The 17464-nt window shown below is 48.9% G+C and overlaps 1 protein-coding gene across 10 annotated transcripts in view; it reads right to left on the reverse strand.

Moving 5' to 3' along the window:
• The window catches only part of LOC136483740 (uncharacterized), a 52487-nt gene that overhangs the window by 4276 nt on the left and 30747 nt on the right, over positions 1-17464 (reverse strand). For 5 of the 10 annotated variants that reach the window (XM_066480889.1, XM_066480890.1, XM_066480892.1 and 2 more), the window contains exons 9-15: positions 15798-16265; positions 12912-13370; positions 12009-12073; positions 11871-11925; positions 9919-10326; positions 9659-9817; positions 9327-9517 (exon numbers count right to left, since the gene is read on the reverse strand). In XM_066480889.1, the coding sequence (XP_066336986.1) occupies positions 9327-9517; positions 9659-9817; positions 9919-10326; positions 11871-11925; positions 12009-12073; positions 12912-13370; positions 15798-16265 (1805 nt within the window). The remainder of the gene's footprint in view (positions 1-9326; positions 9518-9658; positions 9818-9918; positions 10327-11870; positions 11926-12008; positions 12074-12911; positions 13371-15797; positions 16266-17464) is intronic. The other 5 variants (XM_066480891.1, XM_066480896.1, XM_066480895.1 and 2 more) reach the window with 5 other exon arrangements.

The raw sequence follows: 17464 nt of genomic DNA on the forward strand, positions 1-17464 counted from the left end.
GAGGGGGATGCAACTGATGACGACTTAGTAGGAATTGGGGCCCTTATTGCAGAAGCAGCTACAATTGAGGCTGCTCAAGGAGTTGCTGATGTATTAGATGGCATTGTACAAGGAGATTCTAACTTTGGAGGCTCTGATCCTGATTACTACTGGTCCTTTGCTAGACTTGAACTTATCTCCTGAGAATGTGGATCCAATAGCATCCCCGCTTATTTTCATTCCTGAGGGCATCAATGAAGATGACCTTATGGATGAGAACTGCTGAACCTGAATGATTTAGAACAATAGGATGTCAATATGCATGGCTCAAGTAGAAAATTTAAATCATGACCAACATTTGGGCTTTGTGGAGCTGTTTGAGACATTAGACGACCCCTATGTTTTCCAATCTTCACTTGGGTGGGATTAAACAACATCCAGAGGCAGTTAGACTTTGGGCCAAGCACTTTGGCTATGGGCCCCCATACAAGGCAATTGAGTCCTTTGCCTTGGGCCGATTTCATCGCGTTTGCTCTTGTAGCCCACTAGTTTTGAAGGGGCCAAGAATTTCATCTCCTCTGAGGCCTGGAGTTATTTTTTATGAAGTCCCAATATGGTAAAATCTCGTTTTCTATTCCGTCATGGTGATCATGTTGGTGCAACCTCTGATTCTTCTTTGATGCATGTCCCGGGTTGGCCAGCCCCCTCAGGTCCTGATTTCCCTCAGGGGGGCATGCTAGCATCGAGACCTTCACCCCCAAATCTAAGAGTGTGATGGTGCCCATCAATATGATGAATATAGACTTGATCATTTGGCTAGCACATTTGGTTATGCTAAAGGTTCTTTACTTTCACTTATTTGGGCCTACCTCTTGGGCTTAAGAAACCAAGAGTGGAGGATTTCTGGGCCTTAATTAGCAAATGTGAACACAGACTCGCAAGCACAACTTCTCTCTCTCAACCAGGTAGACTAGAGTGTTGGCTGCCAGAGGGGAGCTTGGCCAACAGGCCATTTGGATTGTATTGAATTGCAATAATGACTTGGATACAAGAAGATGCTAACGACTGCATATATAAGCAAGTGGTGTACCTACTCCTTAGCATATTCTGACTGCATAAAGCAGATGCTATGATTCCTACTTTGGTTGCCAAGGCACCATGATCAACTTGGTTGCCAAGGAACCTGAAAATTACATGACAGTGAATAGTAAATAGCTATAGTAGGTAACTGGAAAACATGAACACTAGGCTAACTACTGACAATTCTCCCCTTTAGCCTTGTGGTCCTTGGAAGTGATCTGCTTGAGCCCAATTCTTCCCCTCATCTCTTCAAATTTTGATCTTCCAAGAGACTTGGTTAGAATGTCAGCCAGCTGATCAGTGGTGGATATGTGATCAGCCCTGATACTTCCATCTTCCAAGCAGTTTCTGATGAAGTGATACTTGATCCTGATGTGCTTACTGCGCTCATGAAAGACTGGATTCTTGGCTAGAGCAAGTGCAGACTTGCTATCAACTTTCAGTTCAACCACTTCCACATTCCTTCCAAGGAGGTCTGCCAGCAGCCTGGATAGCCAAATAGCTTGTGTTGCAGCTGTGGTAGTGGCAATGTACTCAGCTTCACAACTAGATAGAGCCACCACCTTCTGCTTCACTGACTGCCAGCACACAAGATTGCTTCCCAGAAAGAACAGAGTGCCACTAGTGCTCTTGCTGGTGTCAATGTCCCCAGCCAAGTCACTGTCGCAGTACCCAACAAACCTTGCTCTCCCTGGAGCCTTAGTGTAGTGCAGGCCAAACTCCAGAGTACCAGCCACATATCTCAGGATGCGCTTGATGGCAGCTTGGTGCTCTGCAGTCGGCCTCTCCATGAATCGACTGACAAAGCCCACTGAGAAGGCTAAGTCAAGTCTTGTGTGGACCAAGTAGCGCAAGCTGCCCACCAATCTTCTGTATTGGGTAGGATCAACTTCTGCACCCGTGCTCTGCCTGCTCAACCTCAGCCTTCCTCCATTGGTGTATGGGCGGGGTTGCAGGCATCCATACCTCCTAGCTCAAGGATCCTCTTGGCATAATGGGTTTGCCTCAGAGTGATCCCAGCTGGATCTTGGTGTACTTCGACCCCCAGGTAGAAGGATAGGAGGCCGAGGCCGCTCATGTCGAAAACCTTCTTCATCTGAGCCTTGAAACCTTCTATGGCTTGAGCGCTGGCACCGGTGATGATCAAGTCGTCAACATAGACGCCGATCAGCAGCAGCTCCTCCCCTGTTCCTCGCCTGTACATCGCGGCTTCATGGTCGCTTTGCTGGAAACCCATCTCCTTGAGGGTAGCGTCCAGCTTGGCGTTCCAAGCTCGCGGAGCCTGCCGCAGGCCATACAAAGCCTTGCGCAGACGGTACACCATCTTCTCCTTCCGGGCGACGGTGAAGCCAGGCGGCTGCTTTACGTACACCTCCTCCTTGAGGTCGCCGTTGAGGAAGGCCGATTTGACGTCCATGTGGTGGACACGCCGCCATCCTTCTTGGGCTGCCAGCGCGAGGACTCGGACGGATTCCATGCGCGTCACGGGAACAAACGCGTCGTCGAAGTCGATCCCTTCCTGCTGGACGAAGCCCCGCGCCACCAAGCGCGCCTTGTACTTCGTCACCGCGCCCCGCTCGTCCTTCTTGAGCTTGTAGACCCACTTCAGAGTGATGGGCCGGTGACCGGGAGGAAGCTCCACAAGCTCCCACGTGCGGTTCTGCTCAACCGCCTTGATCTCCTTCAGCCTCCGCGAAGCTGGCCGGCTCGCCGGCGTGCGTGAGGTGAAGCTCGGCGAAGAGACGTGAAGCCGGCAGCGGTGTGGGCGCGTCCCCGATAATGCTGGGCATGGTACGGTACCGCAGCTGCTCGCCGTTGTAGGAAGCGTCAAGGCGATCGTCGTCGTCCTCGAGCGGTGACGCGAACTCAACTGGGTCCGCCTGCTCGGTCTCCGCTGCTGGTGAAGCAGAGGCCGGTGGATCGTGCTCCCCTGGAGCTGGTGACGGCGTGCGCGGCGGAGCTCCGTCTGCGTCGACTCCCCAGAACTCGATGTCGAAGTCGCTGGAGGCAGAAGCAGACGTCCCGGCGGCCGAATTTGACCAATCACAGCCGCGCCCTTCATCAAACACCACATCGCGGCTCACCTTGACGCGTCCTGTCGCCGGATCAAGGACCCGGTAGGCCTTGGCGCCCTCGGCGTAGCCGATGAAGACCCCAGCCTTGCCGCGGTCGTCGAGCTTGCGCAGCTGCCCGAGCTCCCTTGTGTAGGCGACGCAGCCGAATGTACGCAGATAGCTCACCGCCGGCACTCGTCCGTGCCAGGCCTCACAGGGGGTCTTGCCTTGCAAGCTTCTTGTCGGCGCGCGGTTGAGCAGATGCACCGCCGTCATCACCGCCTCCCCCCAGAATTTGGCCGGCATGGACCTCTACTTCAGGAGCGCGCGTGCGGTCGCCACGACCGTCTGATTGCGCCGCTCCACCACACCGTTCTGCTGCGGTGAGTGTGGTGCAGAGTAGTGCCGCTTGACTCCTTCGGCGGCGAAGTACTACGCCAGCTCGCCGACGGTGAACTCTCCTCCATTGTCGGTCCGCAGCACCTTGAGCTCACGGCCGGTCTCCTTCTCTGCTTCGGCCTTCACCCGCTTCACGGCATCCGCGGCAGCATCCTTGGTCGGCAGAAGCACCGCCCACATGAAGCGGGTGGCGTCGTCCACCATCAGCAAGAAGTAGCGGCGCCCTCCTGGCGTCGCCGGCGTCACCGGCCCGCACAAGTCGCCGTGGACGAGGTCCAGGGGCGCCTGCGCGCGGTACTGCACCTGCTGCGGAAACGGCTTGCGGCGGAGCTTGGTGGTGACGCAGGTGTCGCAGACTTGCTCCGCATGCTTGATCACCGGCATCCCCCTCACCATCCTGCTTGCCGAGCTAGTGCAGCGCCTCGAAGCTGAGATGCCCGTAGCGCTCATGCCACCTCCATGACTCGTCCTCCTTCCTGGCGGCAAGACACACCGGCTGCGCGGCCTCCAAGTGCAGGATGTACAACCGACTGGGCCCGCGATGTACTTTGGCGAGAAGACGACCACGCCGGTCCTAGATGCGGAGCACTCCATGATCAATCTCCACCCTGGAGCCTCCTTCGTCGAGCTGCCCCAAACTCATAATCGAGTTCCGGAGCGCTAGGATGTAGAAGACGCCATGGAGGACGCGCTGCTCCCCGTTCTTGGCCTGGAAGACGATGGAGCCGGTCCCCTTGATCTCCACTCGAGACGAGTCGCCGAAACGCACCGTGCCGCGCGCCGTGGTGTCGAGCTCGGCGAAGAGCTCCCGGCGGCCGGTCATGTGATGCGTGGCCCCGCTGTCGAGGTACCAGCCGTCGAGCGCCTCCTCGTTGGCGCTGGTGTTGAGGAAAACACGCGCGCACGGCTCGTTGATGTCGAGGGAAGCCGTGGCCTTGGAGCAGACGGCTTCGGCCTTCTCGTCGAGCTCGAGGAAGCCGTGGGCGAGGAACAGAGCACCATCATCGTCCTCTGCCTCTGCGATGTGCGCAGCACCGCCACGCCCACCACCGCGCCGTGCACCTCGATCACCTCCAGCGTGGTTGCCTTCGCGGTCACCACCACCGCGATTGCCTCCCCCGCCTTGGTTGCCACCGCCGCCGCCGCGGTCACCACCACCACGGCGCGGCTAGCGGCAGTCGCGCGCCCAGTGGCCGCGATCACCGCAGTTGAGGCAGGTGTCGTCATCCACCCCGCGATCGTCGCCACCGCCTCTGTCTCCTCCGCCGCGATTGCCCTTCCCGCGCTGCTTCTTGCCGCCGCGTGGACGACGTCGCGGTTCCTTGCCTGACGCGGAAGCGGCAGCCTCCTCCTTCTCCTTGGCACGCCCCTGCTCCCTTGTCAGCAGCAGACCACCGATGGCGGCCGGTTCCGCGGCCAGCGCCTCCATGTCGTCCACCGTCTTCAAACGCCCAGACACCTCGATGGTGAGGTCCTGGAAGTCGAGAAGCGTCTCGATGGCGATCCGGAGCTGGGCGTACTTCGGCGGCACGACGCGCAGGAGCCTCTCCACGGCGCGCTCTTCATCGATGTCGTTGTCGCCGTGGAGAAGAAGCTGCTGCTTCAGGGCCATCAAGCGAAGGGTGAAGTCCTCGATCTGCTCTCCCGAACGGAAGGCGAGCTTCTCCCAGTCGCTGCGGAGTCACTGGAGCGTGGCGCGGCGCACCCGATCGACGCCGATCCGCGCGGCGGCGATGGAGTCCCAGGCCTCCTTGGCCGATCCCTTCTCGGACAGCGGCATCTGCATCTCCTGCGGCACGGCGGCGATGATCGCCTCCACCGTGCACCTGTCCTCATGGTACGGCAGATCCTGGTACTCGATCGCATCCCAGAGTTGCCGCGCCTGGAGCTTCAGCTTCATGATCGAGGCCCACTCATGGTAATTTGTCTTGGTGAGCATCGGCTCTCTCAACCGGCTCTAGATACCAATTGTTGGCTGCCAGAGGGCAGCTTGGCCAACAGGCCGCTTGGATTGTATTGAATTGCAATAATGACTTGGATACAAGAAGATGCTAACCACTGCATATATAAGCAAGTGGTGTACCTACTCCTTAGCATATTCTAACTGCATAAAGCCGATGCTATGATTCCTACTTTGATTGCCTAAGGCACCATGATCAACTTGGTTGCCAAGGAACCTGAAAATTACATGACAGTGAATACTAAATAGCTATAGTAGGTAACTGGAAAACATGAACACTAGGCTAACTACAGACATAGAGCTCATAAATTCAGTATTCTCAGCCCTTCCTACCTTCTTTTTGTGCACCTTTTGTCTTCCTAAAACAGTAATCAAGCAAATTGATAAGTTTTGCAAGCACTGTCTTTGGAGGGAACAAATCTTCAGTCATAAGCCTGCTAAAGCTGCTTGTGAAATGGTTTGTAAGCCTAAGCAAGAGGGTGGCCTTGGCATTCTGAACTTGAGAACTCAGAATGAAGCGCTTTTTTTGAAGCACTAGCACAATTTTTTTAGCAGAATGGATGTCCCTTGTGTAAATCTTAGCAACATGATAAGTTGCCCAATCATGTCCAAAAAGGTTCTTTCTGGTGGAGGGACTTCCTGAACTTGTTATATTCCTTCAAAGGCCTGGCATCAATATCTATTCATGATGGTAAATCTTGTAGTCTTTGGGAGGATATTTGGCATGCCCGAGTGCCTAAGTTAAGCTACTTCAAGCTTTTTTTTCCTTTGCAAAGCAAGTAACAATTTCCTTAAAGAAAGTTAAGACAAGTTCTAATCTCCGAACCTTCTTTCATTTACCCCTTTCGATGAGGACAATACCAAGAGATGGAAAAAGTCCCGTGTTACCTGAGCATACAAAAAGAAGGATGAAAAGCTACAAGTTCAGTACGTAGTCTCCAAGTTGGGAAGGTCCATGTGAACTGGTCAAAGCAGTTTGGGATTCATATATGTTAGAGATGTTGCAAGATGGTTGTTGTTATGTGGCTGCTAGGATTGAGAGGAGAGAGTTGAGGAGAGCGACGGCGGCTGACGCGCTACAATCAGTGTGGTGGTGGCGGCGGCTAGGGCTAAGGGCGCAGGGGGAGGCCGGCCGCGGGGCTTCGCCCACGGCCGGCAAGAGAGAAGGGATTTCCTTCTAATCTCTTGCTTTCTTCTAGATTGATACATCTCCTCTCATTATATAGAGAGGTCTGACTTGGCCACTAAGCAAGCGACTAATTAACCCTAATGGGCTAAGGCCCAATAGGCCCTTGACTCCTCTAACACTACACCCCACCTGGACATGCAGCTCGTCCTCGAGCTGCAATCTAACGATGACACTAACGATGCCTCCACTAGACACAAACCTAACACCTAAAAATAAGCCTTTTACATCTCGGCTTATTTTATTGACCTGAAGAAGACTACGACTCTTTATTTTTTGACTCCTGAAGATACGGCGGGCACCCTCCGCTTGCTGGACCAGCACGTGTGTAGCCACCTGGATCCCATGGAGACCATCGGAACGAGAGGGGTGCACGGGTATGGCCACCTAGAATTAGTGGCAACAGCAACCAGCGGAGACGTGCTCGTGGCGAACGGTGGCGGAATGCGATGGCGCTAGGCAGCGTGTTCCCGCAGCTGACAAGGAGGACAGCTGCTCCCATATCGCCGGTGCCGTAGAGTTGGAGTTCGCCGCCCACGGAAAAAACACCATGCTTGCGCCTGAAGACAACAGCAGGTTGGCACGGTTGCTGGTGGCCGTCCGACCAGGCGAGGTCGACCGACCATGCTAGGTCGCGCTCCCCTATGCTGAGGTCGACCGCCGCCAAGGTCGCCTCGTGCATAGGTGAACGCATCTTCTGAAGCCGCCGGCGCGCTAGGAGGCCACGCGCCGCAGCCTGCAGCCGCACCGCCGCAAACACCTGGCAGGCACTCGCCCGCGCAATCGCCTTCCTCTCCGTGAGCTGCAAGGCTGCTGCTGTAGGGACGACTGGCCACAAACCGGCGATCCAAGCCGGAAGCGGTGGCGGCGACGGCAGCAGCTGCTGCTGGGACGGCGGCGGCGGGTTCGGCTGCTGCCCCAGCAGGAACCCATGAATCCCGGCCACCATCTTGCCGAGGTCAAGGACAGCCGCCGTCAATTGCTCGTTCGTCATGACGCCCACGGCGGAGGACGACGAGTGGACATGATCGAACCACATGATCGAACCAGAGATCTCTGATACCAGATGTTATGTGGCTGCTAGGATTGAGAGGAGAGAGTTGAGGAGAGCGACGGCGGCTGACGCGCTACAGTACCCACGCGCTACAGTACCACGGGTACTGTTCATGTGGTGGTGGCGGCGGCTAGGGCTAAGGGCGCAGGGGGAGGCCGGCCGCGGGGCTTCGCCCACGGCCGGCAAGAGAGAAGGGATTTCCTTCTAATCTCTTGCTTTCTTCTAGATTGATACATCTCCTCTCATTATATAGAGAGGTCTGACTTGGCCCCTAAGCAAGCGACTAATTAACCCTAATGGGCTAAGGCCCAATAGGCCCTTGACTCCTCTAACAGTTGTCCACCAAGAGAAGCCCAAGTGATGGCCAAGCAACAACCAATATACACATATCGCCCTTAGAACAGTATGGCCGATGTATACATCACCCTTAGACAAAAGTAGCCGATGAATTCGACATCGTCTCTAAGGTTGTCATGTGTTTTTAAACTTGCATATGCTTCACTTAAAAACCGCATATGTTGACAACCAAAATATGATCGGAGAGCTGATATGGATTGGAAAACATGTGCAAACAAGAAAATAGCAAAAAAGATTAAATTTGGAGTGATTTGGGCTATGTGGCATCGTCTAAGAGAAACCGACCTATGTCGGTTTTGGCAAATTGCCCGTGGTGCTCAGTAGAAACTGGCCCAGGCCAATTTTGGAAACCGGCCTAAGCCAGTTTTGGCTGTCCGAACCCAAAGTCATGTTTTTCCTTTGGAAACTTATCCGATCTCGTGGAAAACTTGTAAATTGCGTTGGAAAAGATCTCCTACTGGGACAAGACTAGCCCTTCTATTTATATGAGAGGATCATGGCCGATTATCCATCTATTCATTTGACAAAAAAATACATCTACTACACCTTTTATCCTCTCTTTTCCCCTATACTACTGCTCCTCATTCTTCGTTGCTGCTACATGGCTGGTGGTCCAACAACGGCGAAGCTCTAGAGCGGTCAGGCCAGCTAGATCAGCAACCCATAACAGCCACGCACACCCCGATGGGGTCCCTCCCAGACGTGTGGGATTTTGGGTTTAAAGAGACTTTGCCGGCATGTCTTGCATATCATGCTCCTGACCAGGCTGCTCCAGCGACATGTCTTGTGTACCCCGCCCTACCATGGCTCGCTAGGGCTTGCCCTGACCTAACCCCATCACATCTTGTCCACTGCTATAGCCGACTGGGCTTGTCTGCGCACCCGCCACCGCCACTCTTGTGCGCCCTTGTGACCTCATGCTCGCGTGAACGAGTGATGTCTTGGGGCACAAGCTCGTCCTACCTATTTTGGGATGGCTTCCTCCTGATCTAAGGACAATATCCCTTTATAGGATCATCCCACTTCTAGGTATGTTTTAAGTAAACACCATAAAAAATATCTCACTTTGTCCTTGTCCCACCTGTCCGCCTCCAAACCAAACACTATCTAAACATGTGCACAAAAATTTTTGATTGGTTAGGCGAAACTGATTGACCACACAAGAGCTATATATAAGTCACTCATATCTCAACAAATAATTAGACACAAGGAAAAGAAGGTTCATGTATTATTATGCCGTAAAAGCTGACACTATACCTGCATGTATGGAAGTTCCAAAGATAAACATCCCCGCGATTTGTGCCATGAACTAACAAAGGACGCTCTGGGTGGCAGGCGATAGCAACAATCTGTGTTCCATCATCGTTCAACCATTCATCCACCCGTGTTTCATCATTCACCAGAATTTCAAGTGTGTGAACGCATCTATTTGACAGCACATCCCAGATCTGATTCACAGCAACCAAGACATGACTGATTAATTATTTTTCTGTCCAGTAATTAATAATAAGCATCTATACTCGCACAAAACTAAGTAATGCATATGCATGTGGTCTCCAATTTTGCTGCAAAGTTGTTGGTTTACGCACCTGTACTCGTGTGGTACACTTGTGTATCATCCCGCACGTGCTGTCACCAATAGCCAGATAAAGATACTTCCGATCAATGCCTTGGACGCAACAGGCAACATCAGCGGGGCCAGCATGCATGTTCATCTGATGCCATTTTGTATCGTTATTGGTCCAGATCTGTAAATTATATACGATCATACATTACAATTAATTAAAATCAGAAAACCGTATGACGGTTTGGTTATTAGCAACCAAAACAAGGGGAAAGAGAGCCAAACTAATATGTCTGATCCAGTCCCGCTGCCGTCCAAGTCTTGGAATTTTCCTGTCTTGTAACAACTATTGAAAAAGGTCATGGTGTCCTTGGCGTTAAACTCTATGTGACGCACACAATCCACGGTAAAGAATACTTGAGCAATTTTGCAGTCCAGATCCCAGTTCCACAGCGAGATGCGATCATCAGAGGAGGACAGCAGATATGGGCGAGTAGAGTGAATGGCAAGTGATTTGATGCGTCCATTGTGAGCTCGGAACCTGTTTTTTTTCTTCAGCCCGTCATTGTATGTGTAGACATGGATGAGTCCATGGTTATCTCCGGATACAATCCAATGCGTTCGTGCAATAAACTTAACACAAGTAAATATATTACAGAATTCTGTAAAGGACGTCTTCACATAGGCACTTGTCTGGAGATTAAAGTGAACAAAGGTTAATTATCTCAACACGAACAAACATATATTGTATAAAAGAGCCACATGTATATATCTGATACTTTTGAATTTTATCGTTGATTTTAAAATGTGATGAGTAGATTCCATACGTGATATATATATTAGCGATACTACTAGCATTTCAACAACAACAACAACAACAACAAAGCCTTTAAGTCCCAAACAAGTTGGGGTAGGCTAGAGTTGAAACCCAACAGAAGCAATCAAGGTTCAGGCACGTGAATAGCTGTCTTCCAAGCACTCCTATCTAAGGCTAAGTCTTTGGGTATATTCCATCCTTTCAAGTCTCCTTTTATTGCCTCTACCCAAGTCAACTTCGGTCTTCCTCTGCCTCTCTTCACGTTACTATCCTGACTTAGGATTCCACTACGCACCGGTGCATCTAGAGGTCTCCGTTGCACATGTCCAAACCATCTCAACCGGTGTTGGACAAGCTTTTCTTCAATTGGCGCTACCCCTAATCTCTCACGTATATCATCGTTCCGAACTCGATCCCTTCTTGTATGACCGCAAATCCAACGCAACATACGCATTTCCGCGACACTTAGCTGTTGAATATGTCGTCTTTTCGTAGGCCAACATTCTGCACCATACAACATAGCAGGTCTAATCGCCGTCCTATAAAACTTGCCTTTTAGCTTCTGTGGTACCCTTTTGTCACATAGGACACCAGACGCTTGCCGCCACTTCATCCACCCTGCTTTGATTCTATGGCTAACATCTTCATCAATATCCCCGTCCCTCTGTAGCATTGATCCTAAATATCGAAAGGTATCCTTCCTAGGCACTACTTGACCTTCCAAACTAACATCTTCCTCCTCCCGAGCAGTAGTGCCGAAGTCACATCTCATATACTCAGTTTTAGTTCTACTAAGTCTAAAACCTTTGGACTCCAAAGTCTCCCGCCATAACTCCAGTTTCTGATTCACTTCTGTCCGGCTTTCATCAACTAGCACTACATCGTCCGCGAAAAGCATACACCAAGGGATGTCCCCTTGTATATCCCTTGTGACCTCATCCATCACTAAAGCAAACAAATAAGGGCTCAAAGCTGACCCTTGATGTAGTCCTATCCTAATCGGGAAGTCATCCGTGTCTCCATCACTTGTTCGAACTCTAGTCACAACATTGCTGTACATGTCCTTAATGAGCCCAACGTACTTCGTTGGGACTTTATGTTTGTCCAAAGCCCACCACATAACATTCCTTGGTATTTTATCATAAGCCTTCTCCAAGTCAATAAAAACCATGTGTAGGTCCTTCTTCTTCTCCCTATACCGCTCCATAACTTGTCTTATTAAGAAAATGGCTTCCATGGTTGACCATCCGGGCATAAAACCAAATTGGTTCATAGAGACCCGCGTTATTGCTCTCAAGCGGTGCTCGATAACTCTCTCCCATAGCTTCATAGTATGGCTCATCAACTTAATTCATTTCAACATGGGTGGTAAATATACTCAGTGTAAGCTACGGTTAAAATGTAGAGGGTGGAGTGTTACCTCTGGCTCTTTCTTCCAAAGGCAAATATATTTTGAGTGAGCTGTCACAATCCTACTTTACAGAATAAAAGAAAATGAATTGGACATTGTTGAGACTATTTCGCTGCAGAAAAGGCAGAATAGAAACGAACGACTCACCATGGCTGCGTGGGATGCACGTCCATGCATAACACTGGCCCGAAATCCTCATGTATATATATGGCCTTATTATCAACAAAGTAAGTTTAGCAAAACTAGTAGCATACGACGAATGTCAGTATATACTAAATCATACCTATGCTGAACCAGATAAATGAAGAAGAGGTCACACCAACGGGTACGAAAACAATGAATATGCAAGAGTTTGGAATGGTGAGCCATGAATGATAACTAGACAATTATCTAGGGTACACATTTTTCACTTTGTGAAGTTTGTGCTCATGTCTAACATAATTCTTTGTACTGTTTTTTCATTGCATTGGATATATATATTAACCACAATCATTTTTCATGAGTGTCTAATAAATTGTTGATGGGTTCAAGTAATAGTAGATCTGGCTACTCCCCTCTAATGATCAATATATCTAAGTCCATTTATACTTATCCTAATTAAGACAGAATTTTAATATTTAACCACGAATAATTAAAATTCATGTAGATTGATAACATAAGATTAGAGCTACTGAATTTATCTTGAAAGTTACTTTCATAACATACACATCTTTCTATATAAGATAATTAATTCTTATATAGCCCCTCTGTTGTCAAATATAAGTCCATCTAGCTTTCTCTCAAATGCACCAAATGTAACTCATGGTAACCTCTTCGCTTGATTATTCCATGACTATCCTCATTAAAATGCACACTAATCAATACAATACATTTGTGATCCATCTTAACTCTAGCAATGGATGATGGGCAATATAGAATTTATAATACTTCTCATCTTAATTATTATGACCAAGTCCAAATAGAGTTATACTTGGAATCGGAGAAAGTAGTTTCCTTCGGAGGAAGGAGTTTTAAAAGATTGATGAAGATTTAAAAGGAAGCTAGTGTTACCTCTTTCTTTTTTGTTGCCTCAGTGGCTTGCTCAGGATTACATATGACAGCCATTAGTGACACCTCGCATGCCCAACCTCCACCCTCTCTGATTCTCTTTATTAGTTGAGGATGCTTGCCGACAGGGTGTGACATGGGTTTGAAGATAAGCTCTGAACTTCCGCACGTCATCATCAAGATTCGAATGTCACCAAGATGCAGCAGTGGGTATTCATCATTTTTCATTGTCACGTGGACAGAACATGTGGAATGTGGCCATATATAATCTTGGTCGACGTCTATGTTGATGTACGCTTTGTCGTCTGGTGTATTAAGTGTAATAATGAAGCAAAAGGCATGCTCTGATTTGTTGACTAGGCTTATTGAGGATCGGATTGACTTGTTCGGCTCGAATGGGAAGCAGAGCACTGATGGGTAGATTTCGACAAACTCAGTCACAATGGACCCACCAGAGCTTATCTGTAGTACAAAACTCCCATGGTTAATATATTTGATTGGTGATAGAAATAATTACTTCCATAGCGCACTTCCAGATGTATGTATACATTGCAGTTCAAAATGGAAACAAGCCACACAAAAGGTGCTTCTATATATGATTCAGCTCTGAGTTGCATAACATAATTGAACACTCTTTGTTCAAACGTAAGTTTAAAAAAAGGGCGTACCCAGTGCAGAGAGCTCCCGCGTATTTTAGCCGAGTAAACTGCCCCTTATTAGGAACATGGGTACTGGGATTGTGCAGATGGCTCATGTGAGTTTATAGTCTATGGCTGTTACTATTTTTTAGTATTGATCAGTATCCCTTATTTGTTACCAAAACACAACGCAATTACAAAGAGGTTTACAATCACCTATGCAACATCCAATGTTAAAAGAAGTGTGTGACCTTGTTGATCCACGCCCACACATGTCCATGCCTATGAGTAGGGGTGACAAGCCACTCTCCAATACCCCGGAAAAACATCACCACACCGATTCTGCATTTTCTATCCTATCCATTCCAACCTTACATTCTTTTCTTTTTAACTCCAACCTTACATTCTTACATTTATATTGTGTGTTTACCTTTCCTAGAATTGACGTGTATAATTCGTAGGATTAGGATATAGGTGCAAAACCCTTTTTTAGCGCAGTGATAGCAACATACTTCACCCATCGCCCCCCAAAAAATAGTCATTCTAGCGTTTAAATTATGTCCCAAAATAAGTGTCGCTTTAGACTACTGTACGTGGGTCTGAAAGCAATAAGGATTGTGTGGAATAATAGATTGATTGATTGGAGAGACCTATGTACATATATATAGGGGAGAGGAGATCTCGTGGTTTATAGAAACAGGACCAAACCGAGATCTCCTCATATCTCTCTAACCAAATATAGGACCGGCCGGCTATACCAAGGCCCAGGCCCATATACACACGCATATATACATTTACAGTCTAACAGGGTCCAACAATTAACATCCAGCCCTGCAGCCTTATCCCATCACTCGCCTAGCAACCCCATTGCTTGCCCCCCTCTGTCGGCACCGAGGCCTGAGCGGTCGACGTCCAGCCCCTCTCAATGGCCCCCCTTCTCCTCATTCTCCGGCACCCCTCTTCTCCTCCACCAACGTGCAGGTGGAGGTGGGGCAGTCCAGATCCTGATGCGGACCCTAGAGGTGTGGCGTCCAGAGTTGGTGCTCGTGTACCCACCGCTGCAGCTGCCGAGGGAGGCGATTCGGCAGTTAAGGTGGTGGCGAATCCAGCACGAGGCAGAGGCAGATCCAGCAGCTAGCGTCGAGGCGGCCCCCAGCCAGAGCTGCCTGTCTCCATCTGATTTTCTCGAGCTCGATTGATCCATTTTTTTGAGCTCGATTGATCTTATTTTTTTGGGGCTGCACTTGGCATGGGGAAATCGAGCAAGCGAGCGGAGGAGAGAGACGAGTCGCTGTGATGTGTAATGATTGCATAGGGGTATTTTGTTCTTTTAGCTTTTACATTGGTTTTCGTGAATGACTCTAGAACGACAACTAATATATAATGGAGGGAGTACCATAAAATTTAGTGTGTATTCAGATAGATATTGACATATGGTTTTTTGTATGTTCAGTTTGAGCTTTGGTTTCCAAAAGACGTAATTCATCTCATCTCTTAATTAGGACAAACATTGTTCCACTTGCTTCATCATAAAAAAAATCATCGGCCCACAAAACCCAATGCCCGATGTTGATCCAATGTTTTATCCTACCAAATACACAATGACGGGAAACCAATATTCCCAAGAAATACTCTTATGGAAACATCTATCAACAATCAATATAGAATATAGCAATATTATGGAAACGGTTAGCGATTCTATATATTCTCCTTATATTTCAGGACCGAGGGAGTAGTTGCAAATGCAAATTATGCTACATGCAATGAACAAATTACGTCCCAGATACGAGAACACCCCTCCCCACACACACACCTCCTCGAGGCTGAGACACATCTTCGATCCAACACCTAGAATCGTTCCTACGCCAAACTCAAGGCAAGAGTTCAATGTTATGTGAAATAAACAAAGGGGATGGAATAAATTTTCATCCTAAATTATAGGTAAAATAAAAGTAGCATGGAAACATAGTACACGCTTTCATAAATAAAAAGGGCGTACCCAGTGCAGAGAACTCCCGCACTGTGCAGGGTCTGGGGAAGGGTATTAGTGGCAAGCCTTACCCTCGCCTGTGCAATGCGAGGAGACCGCGACTCGAACCCGGGACCTTCCGGTCACAGGCGGTAGAGTTCCGCTTGCACCAGGCCCGCCCTTCACGCTTTCATAAATATAAGCTCAAAACATTTAAGAAATGCAAAAAAAAACGATACAACCAGATTTAAAGCCTGGCCAAATAAAGAGTTGTGAACTTACCATTATGGTTGTGTCTTGAACGTCCTGGTCTTCGAGGGGAGGCACATGTAGAGAGGACTGCTGCTGGGACGATGGTGCTACAAACACAATATCCAACATTACATCCTGCACATCTGTCTTTTTCTCGAACAAGGCCAGACTTACGTCTTCAGGCTTGAGATCATTGCTAAGGATGGCGCTCCGCACGATGACGTTGTCTTTGTCCTGTGCGTTTAGTAATGCCGCTTCCTGTGCTTGCACCTTTAAGATGACTACCCACGTCGACCATGGTGGCAGGATTCCCTTGCTCCGTGACCAAGAGTATTTCATTACCTTGCTGGATGACATAGGAAACAAAAACCCAACGTAGTCATTTGTTCTGTTGGTCAACTGTAGTGAGAATGACAACACCCTATTTAGGTCATCCAGAGGGTAGGACAGCTCGCGGGGATAGACCTGGAGCAGCTCTGTCGAGTCACGCAAGCATGTCTACAAGAAAAGAAGACAGATGGATGGTTAATGGGATTGAATCAACCGCTGAGGGATGGGGCGAACATGTTTAAACAACATCATCCTATATTTTTGCATCACATTTTTGTGAATGGAGAGGGACAGATGTGAAATCCATTCATGATGACGCCCATCATATGTATATATACAGTGTGAATGATGGGTATAACGATAAAAATTCAGATTACAAGAAGGAAACAATACAAAAAGATGTAGAGGTAGCTGTAAACATCCAATGCCTTAAGTGTACACAATACTAAGATACAAATTATTAACAATGTACTATACATAAAAGTATACTACATACATAATACCACATCACTACCATCTCAATTCTCATCCCTGCCACTCCATTTTGGATTGGAGGGGATCATATCCTATTTGGTCGACGTCTCTGCTGGTTAAAAGCCCTCCTAGGCCTGTATGATTGAACCTGAGAGTAGGGATAGCTCACGCACCTGCACTAAAAACTTGAGGCTCAAGACTGCCTCAGCCCAAACTCCCTGTCATGTGAAAATCCTCACCTGGACCTGAACTCGATGTGTCATGGAAATCTAACTTGATGGGGAATTGGGGATTTCCCACAGATGGAGCCACCGAGCTAGTGAAGTGGATGATCGACACAGACACCAAATATGTTTTTTTGAGAAATCAGGAGGAGCCAGTGGCTCCTACAGTGATTAAATTAAAGTAAAAGACAACAAGTAAATGTTACAACCAAGACAAGAAGTGAGGAAAAAGAAGAGAGAAAAAGAAAATCAGGGAACAGAGAAAGAGAGGAAGAAAAGCCAAAGAACTACAAGAAAATCAGGGAACAGAGAAAGAGAGGAAGAAAAGCTAGACACCAAATATGTGGCTCGCCGAGAATAAGGCTTGCGGGGGCCCACCCATCTGTTCCCCTCCTTCTGCCCGTCCTTGCTCCATCCATGGACCACGGCTTCCCCTCCCGCCGCTCCTAGGCGGACGAGGTTGAGGAGGAGCTTCCTCAGCTTGCAGCTTCGCAGGTCGATGTCGTCAGGTCGTCGAGTCTAAACCCCGACGCGGAACCTTTCTATGGGAGCTTCTCGTCGGCCGGCCAGGGCAGTAGCTATGGTGACAGGTTTTCCTTCAGTGACTCTGAGGCTTCGTCAGGAACTCAGGATCCGTGCCTATGTCCCCGCCGCCGGATGGGAAGGGGA

The sequence above is a fragment of the Miscanthus floridulus genome, chromosome 9 (genome assembly GCF_019320115.1).
Source record: "Miscanthus floridulus cultivar M001 chromosome 9, ASM1932011v1, whole genome shotgun sequence".
Lineage (NCBI taxonomy): Eukaryota > Viridiplantae > Streptophyta > Magnoliopsida > Poales > Poaceae > Miscanthus > Miscanthus floridulus.